General features: G+C 35.9%; 1 protein-coding gene across 8 annotated transcripts in view; it reads left to right on the top strand.

The window, feature by feature from the left end:
* The window catches only part of RBBP8 (RB binding protein 8, endonuclease), a 66,841-nt gene that overhangs the window by 30,490 nt on the left and 22,370 nt on the right, over window positions 1-13,981 (top strand). For 7 of the 8 annotated variants that reach the window (XM_087707181.1, XM_014054648.2, XM_014054616.2 and 4 more), the window contains 7 exons: window positions 2,360-2,435; window positions 3,545-3,702; window positions 7,358-7,459; window positions 10,232-10,317; window positions 12,017-12,096; window positions 12,529-13,339; window positions 13,576-13,699. In XM_087707181.1, the coding sequence (XP_087563307.1) occupies window positions 2,360-2,435; window positions 3,545-3,702; window positions 7,358-7,459; window positions 10,232-10,317; window positions 12,017-12,096; window positions 12,529-13,339; window positions 13,576-13,699 (1,437 nt within the window). The remainder of the gene's footprint in view (window positions 1-2,359; window positions 2,436-3,544; window positions 3,703-7,357; window positions 7,460-10,231; window positions 10,318-12,016; window positions 12,097-12,528; window positions 13,340-13,575; window positions 13,700-13,981) is intronic. The other variant, XM_087707183.1, reaches the window with a different exon arrangement.

Below are 13,981 nucleotides of genomic sequence, written 5' to 3'. Positions count from 1 at the left end.
CAACTTGCCCAGGGCCAGTGGTCTCAGAGGGAGGCTGCCCACAGCATCAACTGGCTAGAGCTGAGGGCAGCCCGACTCGTGCTTCGCCGATTTGCAGGGTTGATAAAGGGACGTCATGTACTGTTAATGACAGACAATGTGGCGACAAAAGCCCACATAAACAGGCAGGGAGGTACCCATTCAAAGGGCCTCATGGTCGAGGCAGAGACTCTGGGCAGGTGGGCGGAGCGACATCTGGCTTCTCTCAGAGCAGATCATATCTCCGAAATAAGCAACCGGGAGGCAGACTGGCTGAGCCGACAGCGCATCGATTGCTCAGAGTGGCGCCTACACCCGGACCTGTTCCAACAGATCGTGAGGAGATTCGGCAAACCGCAAGTAGACCTCTTTGCTACACATTCCAACACACAACTGCCACGATTCTTCAGCCATTACCAATCGCCGCTGGCGGAAAGGATGAACGCACTGAGGTGCGAGTGGCCCCGGGAACTCCTCTCCCTCCTCTGCCCCTCATTCCTCAGGTAGTGGCCAAGCTCCTGACCGAACGGGCAGAAGTTCTTCTGGTGGCACCATTCTGGCCCAGGAGGTCCTGGTACACAGACCTTGTCAGTCTCTCCATTCAGAGACCGTGGCGAATTCCTCAGGATCAAGTCTCCCTCAGCCAGGGGGCCATCAGTCATCCAGACCCCCAGTGGCTATAACAAGCTGTCTGGCACTTGAGGGGGACCTCCTGAGGAAACAGAACATCTCTGACAAGGTCATATGAACAATACAGACATCCAGGAGATCTTCCACTACCAGAATATACAATGCACCTGGGCCGCCTTCTCAGCGTGGTGCAAGGCTAGAGACATTGTTGACTTTTCAGCTTCAGTCCTTCAGACCCTGGACTTCCTGCAGGAGGGTCTAGATAAAGGTCTGGCGCCCGGTACACTCAGGCAACAGGTTTCAGCGCTGTCAACTATCCTGGCCAGGGGCTCGTCTCGTCCTCTTGAGCCAGCACCCTCAAATTAAGAGCTTCTGAAGGGTGCAGCAAACATCAGTCCCCCGACAGTCCACCGTTACCCGTCCTGGGACTTCCCATTTGTCTTAAGGGCTCTGACGGGTCTTCTGTTTGAGCCTCTGTGTACATCTAGTCTATGCCACCTGACCATCAAGACTGCCTTTCTGGTGACTATCACTTCTGCACGCAGGGTGTCCGAACTGGCGGCTCTCTCAGTCAGGGAGAACTTGTGCGTGATCCACCCCGACAGGCTAATATTGAGACTTGATCTTTCATTTATCCCTAAAATTAACTCTCTGTTCCATAGATCTCAAGAGATTATATTGCCTAACTTTTTTCCTAAACCTTCTCACCCTAGAGAGCATGAATGGCATAAGTTGGACGTGAGGCGTGCCGTCCGCATTTATGTAAAAAGGACTAAGGAATTCCGTCGTTCAGAGGCGTTCTTCATCTCTTTCCTTCCTGGGTCTCTTGGCCGCAAGGTCTCATCTCACACCGTAGGTCGTTGGCTGCGCGCTTGCATTAAGCTGCGTATGAGCATCAGGGCAAGATGGCCCCGTGCAGGATCACCGCACACTCTACTAGGAGCGCAGCAGCGTCAGCATCATGGGCGACCCAGGCATCTATTCTGGACATTTGCAGGGTGGCCATGTGGGCTTCCACCACCACCTTTATTAAAAACTATATAATAGACACCTTTGCCTCAGCCGAAGCCTCTTTCGGAAGAAGAATTTTGCAAAGAGTTGCTGAAACTCCGGAGGCTCTGGCTCTCACCCACCCTGGGACTTTATAGCTTGGGCATGTCCCACGCTTGGACTCTCCAAGCAGCGCACTGGAGAAATACTGTTGGCTTACCTGAACGGTCGTTCTCAGGGCGCTGCGAGGAGAGTCCAAACCCACCTGGCGGGGGGGTTCTTACAATCTGTGATTGTATTATTGACTGTGAACTCTTACCTTATATTTGTCCTTTCATTTTTAAACAACATGGAGAGGCAAAGGGAGGCGTGGTCAAGAAAAACATTACTCAGTCCAAGAGCAGATAGGCTGTGTTAACCCACGCTTGGACTCTCCTCGCAGTGCCCTGAGAACGACCGTTCAGGTAAGCCAACGGTCTTTCTCAATAGTTCTAATTCTTAATAATTAAGGTAATTCTGATGTGATGAAAAGGTAAAATAAGAAAAAAAATATTGCTAAACCTTATGATGAATATCATTGATTTACAAATTATGTTATGAAATATTCCATTTACATTAATATGTAAATCATTTTAGTGTTATCTTAGTGATTATATATTGATTGTGAAAAGGATAAAGATAAACCACAGCAGAAAATTATAATGCTTTCATTTTATTTCAGTAAATGAAAGAAACAACTTACAGGATGAAAATAAAAAGATTTTAGAACAACTTCAGAAAATGCAGCAAAAAGTGGAGTAAGTTTATTTATAACTATAAAAGACAAAATTATCTCAGAAGAAATGAAAGACAACTTGTATGTCATATGAAGAAAAATGCATGGATGGAAGTTATTACTAGTCAAGCTAAGGTATAGGCAATTATAATCTCTCTCTCTCTCTCTCTCTCTCTCTCTCTCTCTCTCTCTCTGTCTCTGTCTCTGTCTCTCTCTCTCTCTGTCTGTCTCTGTGTTTGTGTGTGTGTTGGAAAAAAGATGTTCATGACATAACCAAAATGCGATAATTTTACTAATAGAAGCAAGTACTCCCACTCAGTACAACATGAGACATACATTTTTCTAAACAAAAAAGTTTCACTTATGTAAAAACACCTCTGAATTTCATGTTCAAAATGTTCAAAGATCCCATTGTTTTCCAAATAGGAGTTCTGCGATAAATACATAAAAACAAAGGTTAGCTCCTTGCTGAGAAAATTTCTTTACATTTAGTTCAATCTCTTAAAACTGTAGGTTATTCAGATGGATTGGGGACGTAGTGGAGCTAGTCATAGCAAAACCAAATTGTATTTAGTAGAGAAGCTAAGTTTGGAAAATGAATTCTTGGCATTTCTAGTTTTTAACACTTGCATGATTTACAGTCTTTAAAATTATCATTGATATGCATACTTCTGCCATTCTTTTTTTTAACCAGTATTTTCTTCCAAGTTTTATCAGTTGCTATATGCATCTTCCAGATTGTTGTTTTGAAGACTGGAAAGGATGAAACATTTCTTTTTTCCACTTTTATTGCTGTTGTTTTCTGAAGTTCCTTTCCTGACCATTTTCAGCTACTACAGACTTTAAATCTATCTAATTATTATTTTTAAATTCATAGTGCTTTTTCATCCCTCTTTCTCAGTAATTTCTCCAGATATAGGATCTCTTTCCTTACTTTCACTCCTGTTTTACTACTCTCCTTCCCCCAGTGCAGGTAAGAGCAAAATTTAAAAAATTAAAAAAGGATACCAGAATAACCATCCAGTGTTATTTGATAACAGATTTTAATTGATTCACTCCAGGAAAATGACAGAATAGGGGAGGTTAATGTATTTAACCTTTATTCATATTGTTCTTCTATGGTTTTCTTAGGGAGCAAGAGCAATATATGGAAGATGTTATTCCAGGTTCACCAGTTCAGTCACTGTCACTTTCAATGGTTAATCGAATGCGGCGAAAACGAGAAAATAGGCATGTCCGGTACACAGAACAAAAGCACACAGATTTGGAAAAGAAAGGAAGAATCTATGGTATAATTTTTAATAATTAATTCTTCCCCTAAAGTAGTTGGGAATAGTTGTCATTTCAAAGGTAACAGAACAAAAAAAATTGTGCTCCTTTTTTGCCTGTTAAACAGGTCAATTTTTAAATCTCATTTTCAATACTAGCAAACTAAAATCTTCAGAATGTAGACATTTGAATATAAGTAGTTCAGATAAGCAATATTCAAATGATATATTTGGTAGTTCAAGCATCTGTTTCAGTGAAATAATATAATTGTATCTTCAAAAACATTCTGCTGCATAAAAAAATAAGTTCTTAATTTTAGCTGCTTTTTTTCTTTAAGCATTACACCACCACCTTATGGACAATAGAAGGATTTTAATTTTATGATATCCAAGTTTAGAATAAAAGAAAATATAGATGATAAACCAGGGGTGAAATTTAGCAGGTTCTGGAGAACTGGTAGTGGAGATTTTGAGTAGTTTGGAGAACTGGCAAATAGTACATCTTGCTGGCCCCAGGAGTGGGGTGGGAATGGAGATTTTGTAATATCCTTCCCCTGCCACGCCCACAGAGCCAGTAGTAAAAAAAATTGAATTTCACCACTGTGATAAACTATTGTTTAAAATCTTTTAGTCATACACACAGATACAGAGATGGCCAGAGAGAATTGTTTAAAACTGTGATTTTAATCTGAAGTATAGCTGTTATTTAATGAAAAAGGGTGTTTTAAATATTTACTTGATTTACTCAAGAAGCAGATAGTGGTGGCTAGAAAGGACTTTTTCTCAATTTCATGTTGTGTGCCAGTTACAACCTTTCCTAGACTGGGAGGCCCTTCTCAATCACTCATGTGTTGGTCAACTCCCATATGGACTATTGCAATTTGCTTCAAATGAGGCTACTCTTGAAGAGTATCCAGAAGCTGCAGCTCCAAATGTAACAGCTCTGCTGTGTGAACTACATTGGGTACCAGTGTTCTTCTGGATTCAAGATGTTGGTTATCACTTTTAAAGCCCTTTATGGCATAGGACCAAGTTACTTGAGGAACCATCTTGTTCCAATTGCATTCACCATCCCACCCTGGCAGGCAGGAAAGGTATGTTACGGACCCTGTCATTTAGAGAATTTTGATTGATAGATTCAAGGAAAAGAGTCTTCTCTGCCATTGTCATTGCCCTTGCAGTATGGAATATCATGTCCCCAGAGGAGAGGTTGTCCTCTACTTTTTTATGCTTTCAAAAGAGTGTGAAGATCTGGCTCTGCTATCTGGTGTTGGGTTCAAGGAGTGGCACATAATCCTGGGATTAGCTGGTACTCCATTCATTTTTTTAATCTTACTCACTTTTTAACTTACATTTAAACTCCACTCGTATTTTATTTTTCACTCTGTATTAATTATGTTTTTAATTATATTTGGTTTTATTATTTGTATCGGTAAAGCACCCAGAGACATGGATAGTAAGATGGGCAGTGTGTAAATTTGATAAATAAATAATGTGAAAGCTTTTAAGCCAAGCTATTATTCATATAGCTAAAGATAAAAATACAAATTGAAAGTAATAAAAGCAATTCTCATACTATATAGATTACATAGTTGTAATACAAGATGAATTTTTTGGAATGATTGTATTTTTAAACACTATTTTTCTTAAATACTTAAGTATAATTATGTATTTATTTGAAAATCATAACCTGAACACATACATTCAGTATTAGCGCTCTTATCTACAGGTCACCTCTTTGCGTTTTAAACTGCATGGAATTCTTTTTGATATTTTAGTTTCAAATGTGCTTGTTTATAATTTTGTTTTTTAAATATATAGTGGTTTTGAAATAGTTTAAATTCAGGTGTGGTTTTATTTTAAAACCATTCAATAATGGTAAGACCTATAAGAAAGCAAACCTATCCTATGGTCTAAGGTTTTTATAACTTCTGTTCTTGAAAGACTCTGGTTAGCCATTGGCAAAAACAAAATATTTTATCTAGTTTATTATATATTTATATTATAAATATAAATACTATATTATATATTACATTTCATTATATATCACTGTACATATCTGCTTAATTTAGACTAGCAAACAAGTTGTTCTTTGGTCAGTAACTTGTGTTCAATACCCAGGTCCTCAATCTTAAATGTTCTCCAATTTTTAGGCTTCAATACTTTAGGTACCATATTTTTCGGAGTATAAGATGCACTGGAGTATAAGACGCACCTAGGTTTTGAAGAGGCAGATTTTTTAAAAAAAGTAGGTAGGTAGATAGAGGGATAGACAGGGAGAGAAAGAGAGAGAAATACAGTAGGTAGGTAGGGAGAGAGAGAAGGTAGGTAGATAAAGGGATAGAGAGAGAAATAGAGAGAGTGTAGGGAGGTAGGTGGATAGAGAGAGAGAAATAGAAAGAGAGAGAGAGAGAAATACAGTAGATAGGGGGAGAAAGAGAATAGGTAGGTTGGTAGGTAGGTAGAAGGGTAGAGAGAGAAATAGAGAGAGAGAAATACAGTAGATAGGTAGGGAAAGGGAGTAGTTAGGTAGGTAGGTAGGTAGATAAAGCGGGGGGGGAGAGAGAAATACAGTAGATAGGTAGGGAGAGAGAGAGTAGGTGGGTAGGTATTACATAGGTAGGTAGGTAGGTATTCAGGCCTTTTTCCAAAAAAAGGCATGAATAGCCTTGGGGGTGGCTTGCAGAGTGCCCCGGAGGGTCAGAAATGAGCAAAAATGGCCCATTTTTTGCAAAAATGCGCCCGTTTTTCTTCAAACAAATTACATGCATAGCCTTATGGAAGCTTATAGAGTGCTGCTGGGGGCTGGGGGGCAACAAACTGCCCCTTTTTTGTTCATTTCTGCCCACCCCAGCCCCCAGGAGCTCCCTGAAAGCCTCCATAAGGGTATGCACGGCCATTTTGGTGAAGGGACGGGGCTTCAGGAGGCAAAAAATGCTGTATTCATGTTTAAGACGCACCCAGATTTTCAGCCTCTTTTTTTGAGGTAAAAAGGTGCGTCTTATACTCCGAAAAATACGGTACTTCTAAATAAATGCATTTTCCTGTAGTATTCTGGACAGAAATGCCTTTTTTTACAATATAGTTTAATGGCTAATCAAAATATGGAAACTAATTAAAATATACAGCCACTTAACTCTGACATCTAAAAGCCAATCAAGAAAAAGTGAATCACTTTAATGGAAATCCACAGGTGTTCAGATTGTTGCATAGAATTTTCAGTAATTAATACAAAAATCTTTTGGGGGGGATTTTGTCAAGGTAGGCTGGGCGTTGTTCTATTATTTAAGCATAATGTAAATTGTTTAAAGTACATACTGAATTTGTACTTTATTGAAATTTGAATAAATAAATGTAGTTCTTAATCAGCTGTTTTGCTGACTCATGTACATACAGAAATTACCATACTCAAATTCTGTCAGAGAATATAGATTTGTGCATCCAGGTCCACTCAGCTCTTATTTATCGGTTTACTATGTCAACATTAAGGCTACCTAACTTCATAACAGCTCTGGGTTAGCTTATAGATAGAAATCAAAAGAAAACAAAATATGTCAAGAAGGAAGGCAAGACAGTTAACCAGAAACCAAAGCCATTTGGGATCTAAATGCATCAGATTTTTTTAAAAAAATGTTTTCTATAAATATTTAAATATAAATTTTATATTTTTTTCTAGAACTTGGAAATATTACATTGTCTTCCACTCAAAAGCCTGCTTGGTCTGAAGAAGAAATATTGGTGGCTGATACATGTGATCCACAGTTGTCCCCAGATTCAAGTAAATATCACCACTTTTAGCATTATTTAATATTTAATAACAATAAATATCAACACTATTGTTTAATAACAAATAAAAAAATTGTTTTAAAGATATCTCCTATAGAAAATTTTGGTTAGGAAAGAAGCAGATGTTCAAATAGTTCATTCCGAAATATTTTTGAAGAAACAGATGGAACAGTAAAGCAATTATATTGGGATTGGGCGGCATACAAATCTATTAAATTACTAATTACTAATTATATCTTGATGTAAGTTAATTATTCTTAGCTTAGCTTTTTATCTGCTACAAGCTTGTCAAGCTTGAGCATTCAGCTGCATAATATTGGAATCCTTTATTTTCTGATACAGCTTTTAAGATTTTTATCAACAAATTAAAATCAAGCAGATGATTCAAAGCAAATGGGTTAGAAATGCATTAATATACTGGGTATATTTAATTCTCTACAGAGCCACGTGGCTTTGCAAAAATAACTAAGGTGTACAGTAGCCCTGACCAAACTGATGCTTCAGCTTTTGCTGGAATGTAATTACTATAATTTGCAGCCAGAAAAACTATGTTGCTGAAAATTTATGACACACTATTATATCTGGGGGGTTGCTAAGTTAGAAAATTCTGCCACAGAAATTTAATATGCACATGATTTAATGTTGATAAATCCAGCCAATACTATTTTAGTGTAATTGATTTTTGGTTAAGAAATGTAAGTTAAAATTTAAAATTTCAGTTTCTGTGTATATTGTCATAGAAAAAGTTTTATAGTATATAGAATAATAGTATTCAGTAGGTTCTGTTTTTTTGACACTCAGAAAATTTGATCTAGATATGTTATAAGGTTACACATTTTTGGTTAAGTTGGAAGTTTGTAACAGAAGTTGTGGTAAACATAATCTTGATGACGAGGCCAAATTAGAACTACTCAGACAAGTGTTTTATATGTGCAATGAATTATTTAAAAATAATGTTCTTCAAGCTATCCTACCAGGCTTCAAGAAGCAATAAAGAACCTCAGCAAGAAAGTGCATCACCAAAACAACATGCAGGGATCAAAAGCCTGAATATTTTCTCCCTGCCTCCTTTTAATCTGTGTTTTTCTATTATTTACTGCTTGTACATTTATTTTAGTTCTTTGATTTTAGTGCTTTAGAAACCAGCTTGGCTGAAAAACAGGAGGTAGCTTTAATAAATACTGATTTCTTTTGTCAGTCACTTAAGGTCAGCTTGGTTATTTTTGCTTAGCAACAAGAGTGATGGCATTGTTATAAAGCTCTTTTATGCTTTTCGGATTCTTCACTTTTCAAGCAGCACTGAAAAACATAAATTGGCAAGAATTCCAATAACAATTCTTTTAATTTATTCTTTTTAATATCTATGTATTAAAGGAACTATTTCTGCAATACATAGGATCTCTCTCTCTCTCTCTCTCTCTCTCTCTCTCTCTCTCTCTCTCTCTCCTCCCTCCCTCCCTCCCTCCCTCCCCCCCCTCTCTGCTGTTCCCTTTAATAGTAAGTTATTCAAAGGGCAGAAAATAAATTAAAAGGAACTAAAGCTGTGAGGTTAAAGAAAAAGAAAGGAAATATAGCTTAATCTAGTTCACTATAACATTGTTTTGTTCCTTTCATGCCCACTTTCCCCAGCTTACATTTAACACTACTAAGAAATAGTCTATCTCATATTCAGAATTTCTCATCTTTGTATATCCTTCACTAATTTTCTCAGCATTTCATCAAAAACAATTAAATCAATCATGCTTTTAGATTTAAATCCCTTCCTTTGCCATATGTGCTCATAAATAAGCTTATATGACATATTTGAAATAACACCTTCTACATAGGTATATCACAACAATCCCAATTTTCATTCATTTCTGGAGCTCTGAAAAATTGAATCATTTTTTTGTACTCTCTTGACTCATTCCTATCATTTATTTATGGCTCCTAACATAATTTTCTTAGTGGATGACATATAATCAGAATTTGCACAGTTTTTGTCAAAAGTCATACCTACTCCTTTCATTCCATTCGTTTCACCATTCAAACCAATTATCATCATCAATCTACAAATTAGTACTTTCATACTTATCCTTACTAATCTTTTTTATAACATTCTGTGCCTTACATGTTAAAAATACATAGTATTTTTCATTCCTAATTAATGTACTCATGTCTGTACATATACATTCAATTCCACACTACATCTGTACTTCCATGCATCTATTAATATATTCAATTCCATTTCTAGAATAAAACCTCTTTGATTCAGAACTATTACTTATTTCTCATTTTCTCTTGGTTTCACCAATACACATAATATTTTAAAAAATATTTTAACCTATAAATATATAACCTAAATATGGACTACCAAACATTTGGAAAAAATGTGTTTGTTGACAGTATTGATAAGACAATACATTGGCTTTCAATATTAACATATTGATTTTCAATATTGAGACTATACCACTGTACAGTAGATGATGAAACCAATCAAAATAGAGAAAAAATCTTGACCTAATGAACAGCAAAAAACAGTAGCTTCCTGTTTACTGTATGACAACTAGTTTTGTATGTCTAATGAAAGCAAGTGTCCAATAACTTGTAAATGACTTGGCATAAGATTGTACCAATCTAACCAGCATATTTTTTTTCTTCTTTAGATAGGAGATGCAAAACCTAAGTCTTAATTCAGTAAAGAAAAGATTGAAAAGACCATTACCAAGAATGGGAAAGTATTTATCTTGTGTATTTTTGCTGATTTCCTTTTCCATTGGTACAGGCAATGAAGTAAAAGAAGACTGTCCCAATTCAGTGCATTTTAATTTGAAGGCAATTGTTGCAGAAACACTTGAATGTGATGAACATGTAAGTACTAATTTTAAGATCTGTCATATATCTTCATAGACAAGAGTTTGTTCCTTTTCTTTATTTCATCTAATGACTTACAAAACATACCGCCAGCTGTTAAGCACAGTACATAAAGAGATCATGCACATGTGATTTATATTGGATTCTTTTGATCTTTTCCCAAAAAGCTAAATAAAGAAGGTAAATTCTAAAAATTGAAGTCTAGCTCTAAATTTTAATTAAGCCAAATGAAATGTTTACATCATTCCTGCGTCTGCATAAATTTTTCAAAGACAATTACAGGAATGTTTCCCCTCAATTTGCTAGAAAGCAAATTACTAGAAATAAGCATGAAGGAATAGATACCAATATTTTTGCACTGCTATATGCATTTCTTTGCTGAATAAATATAACTATTCATTGTTTTAGTTATAGTTTTGGAAATTAATCCATTTTTTAATAAACATGAACATGGTATAAAAAGTCCTGTGCTCTTTGAGAGGTTTGAGAAGGTATATTTTTAATACAGGTAGCATTAAGCACTATTGGTGGCTTATTTACACAGACTGGTTGTTTTCTATTTCATTCGTAATTAAAAAAAATTGAATTATTATATTGGTCTCTTAACTGTTTCCACATTATACTAAGCCATGATATGGCTCATTTATTTTTATTTAATTTGACATAAAAACCCCATACTAGAAAATAATCCATGGTTTATAGGTCAATGTGAATATATTTAGTTTCTCACATTTCTCTGTAGGATTTGATGTTTAATCTCTCATCATTTTTTGCTACGTTCCTCTAGTCACAAGTATTTTTTTCTACATTATTTTCAAAATATATGACTAAAAACTGAACCAGTTCTTGAAATATATTTTAACTCTATGCAGGGCAATTCACAGAGGCAGACAGGCCAATATTCAAAAGTACTACTCAATGAAAGTTTCATTTATCCTTAGTAACACAAGAATATATTTATTTGCATTTGAAAATTATGATATAAATACATATTTAAAAACCAAGTAAACATAATCCTCAATTTACAACCATTTGTTTAGTTACTGATCAAAGTTAGAATGGCACTGGAAAAAAAGTGACTTATGACAATTTTTCATACAACTATTGCAGCATCCAGGTGGTCACATGATCAAAATTTGGACACTGGCATATATTTATGATAGTTGCAGTATCCTGGGGTCATGTGATCATCTTTTGCGACCTTCAGAAAGTAAAGCCAATGGAGAAGCCAGATTCACTTAACAACTGTTTTACTTAACAACTGCAGTGATTCACTTAAGATGGGCAATAAAGATTGTAAAATGGGGCAAAATTTACTTAACTGTCTTGCTTAGCAATGGAAATTTTGGTCATAAGTTGAGGACTACGAAATACTTGCTTTGGAAGTCAAGGAACAGTTTGTTCACTTTCAGTATTCAAGGTTCTATATGTACTTTGTGTCCCCTTTTCCATCCCACAAAGCTCACTGAGAATTAATTTTTTTAATTTTTTAAATAAGAACTCTATACATGTATATCTGATATGGTACACTGTTTCTGGGATGTTTGCCTCAACCAGTTTGTTGGTTTGGTCTTAAGATTGTCAATTAATAATAATATTCTTCGTTCACTGTGAATAAATATAATTGAGGTGCATTAGAAAATTATATTGTGCAATATTGGAATTAGTTCTGAAATCATATATTTTTATTCCATAGGAACCTCGCAGCAAATCACTTGAAGTTACAAGAAAACAATTGGCTCAAGGGTGTTTTAAAAGTAATACTGACAATTTAGAGTAAGTCTTTTTTTTTTAAGGAATGGAAAACTCATATTCTCCCACATATTTATTAATACTTTAGGGTTATATTTGGAAATATTCCTATAAATACTTTAGCCTATTATGTGTGATAAGTGGATAACTACTAGGAACATATTGTTCTCAAAGATAATACCTGGTTTAACAGCTTTTTCATGATTCCCTAAGTACCTGAGTCTGCTGCTCAACTTATGAACCTGTTGTATTATTAATTTTAATCCTTTTAATTCTTACTCATAAATGTTCATACATTTTAAAGATTTTAACTTTTTAAAATTTAATTAGCCTAAATATTACTTGTGGGAACATGATATAAATAATATATATATCAAAATCATTAAAAGTACTTGCAGAGAGTTGTTTTGTAATTTTCTTTAAACTTATTTATTTATAAAATTTAATTCTCTTCAGATTTTCTGACCGATCTGAGGATATTTCTCCAACTACGTGGGATTCCAAGATACCTTCTCCTGTTTTTGGGGCATCTGCCAATATTAAAAGTAGCTTAGTTTTCTCCCCATCTGTTTTAGCAGCCGAGAAAAAATCAAATCAAAGCAGCTCCATCAACAGTTCTTCCCTTTCAAGATCTGAGAAAGTGAGATCAAAATCTGAAGACATTCATTTTATGAGCCATGGGACTGAAATAGCAACAGTTCTCAGTCAAGCCCCAGTTGGTAGGCAAGTGGCTTTGAAACAGAATTCAGAGGAAGCCATAACATGTGTAACCAATACACATCTGGATAAAAGTGACATCATCAAAGGTGGCTTCCTTCTTGTATCACAGAAACGGTTAGGGAACAGATGTTCTAAAAGGAAAAAAAATGATGACAAGAGCAACCATGTAATCCGCTGTGAAAAAGAAAATGCTTTTCCGTCCCCTGCAGATGTTCTTCCTATTGCCAGAGATAACACAACTGATAAACCTTTGGATCTGTCCGATCGCTTCTCTGATTTTCCCTGTGAAAAAATAATTGCAGAGAGTTCCAAGATAAAAATGAAGCAGGCAACTCTCCATGATGTTTTTCAGCCTCTAGTGAAAGATTCTTCATCTAAAATCACCACTAGTAATTCTGTAATGAACAAAGATTCACAGGAGCATCCCTGCATACAAGAAGCAATCCTAAAATCTCTTACCAAAATGTCCCCAGTGAAAGAGCATGAAGTAAAAGAAGAAATTGCTAATTTGTCTAATCCATCTTTGCAAAATGATGACAGTATAGAAGTAAGTATGTGATTAAGGCATTTATTTTATAATGCACCATTATTTGAACTCTGAGTTTTTTGAGAAACTGGATTAATTTCTTCCTGTATAGATTTTGCAAGGTAAATAGGAGATTACTTTTGTTTCTGCATATAGCTTTGATAATCAGAAGATAAATGCAACTGAAAATATGCATAGGCAGATAGTAATTCTATACTAAAAATTAGGATGTTGTTTATTCTCAATTGTTTTGGTAGGAGGCTGCTGGTGATCATGAACTAATACGCAAGAGAATAAGATCGGGACATGGAATAGGTGAGCCAGCATCGGTACTTCAGCCAAATCCTCGCAAGGTGACAAAAATCACACAATTTGAGCAAGGTATCTTTTTACTCATAAATTTATAAATGAATAGGACTATCTTAGGTTTTGAATCTAACTCCTTTGCTTGTTTCTTTCTTCTTCTGTTCAATTATGTTCTGATTGAGACTGCCCGGGCAGGTTCCTGCAGGTTCTTGGCAAGGTTTTTTAGAAATGGTTTGCCATTGCTCCTTCCTAGGGCTAAGAGAAACTCGCCCACCTGACTTCATGTCCAAGGCGGGACTAGATCTCCCAGTTTATAGCCTGATTCCTTAACCACTACACCAAACTGGCTCTCTAGCA

This window comes from Thamnophis sirtalis, unplaced genomic scaffold, assembly GCF_051295495.1.
Source record: "Thamnophis sirtalis isolate CommonGarterSnake01/CBP01778 unplaced genomic scaffold, rThaSir2_p1.2 scaffold_2, whole genome shotgun sequence".
In the NCBI taxonomy this organism is placed as follows: Eukaryota; Metazoa; Chordata; class Lepidosauria; order Squamata; family Natricidae; genus Thamnophis; species Thamnophis sirtalis.
This window is presented reverse-complemented; position numbering and strand designations above follow the sequence as displayed.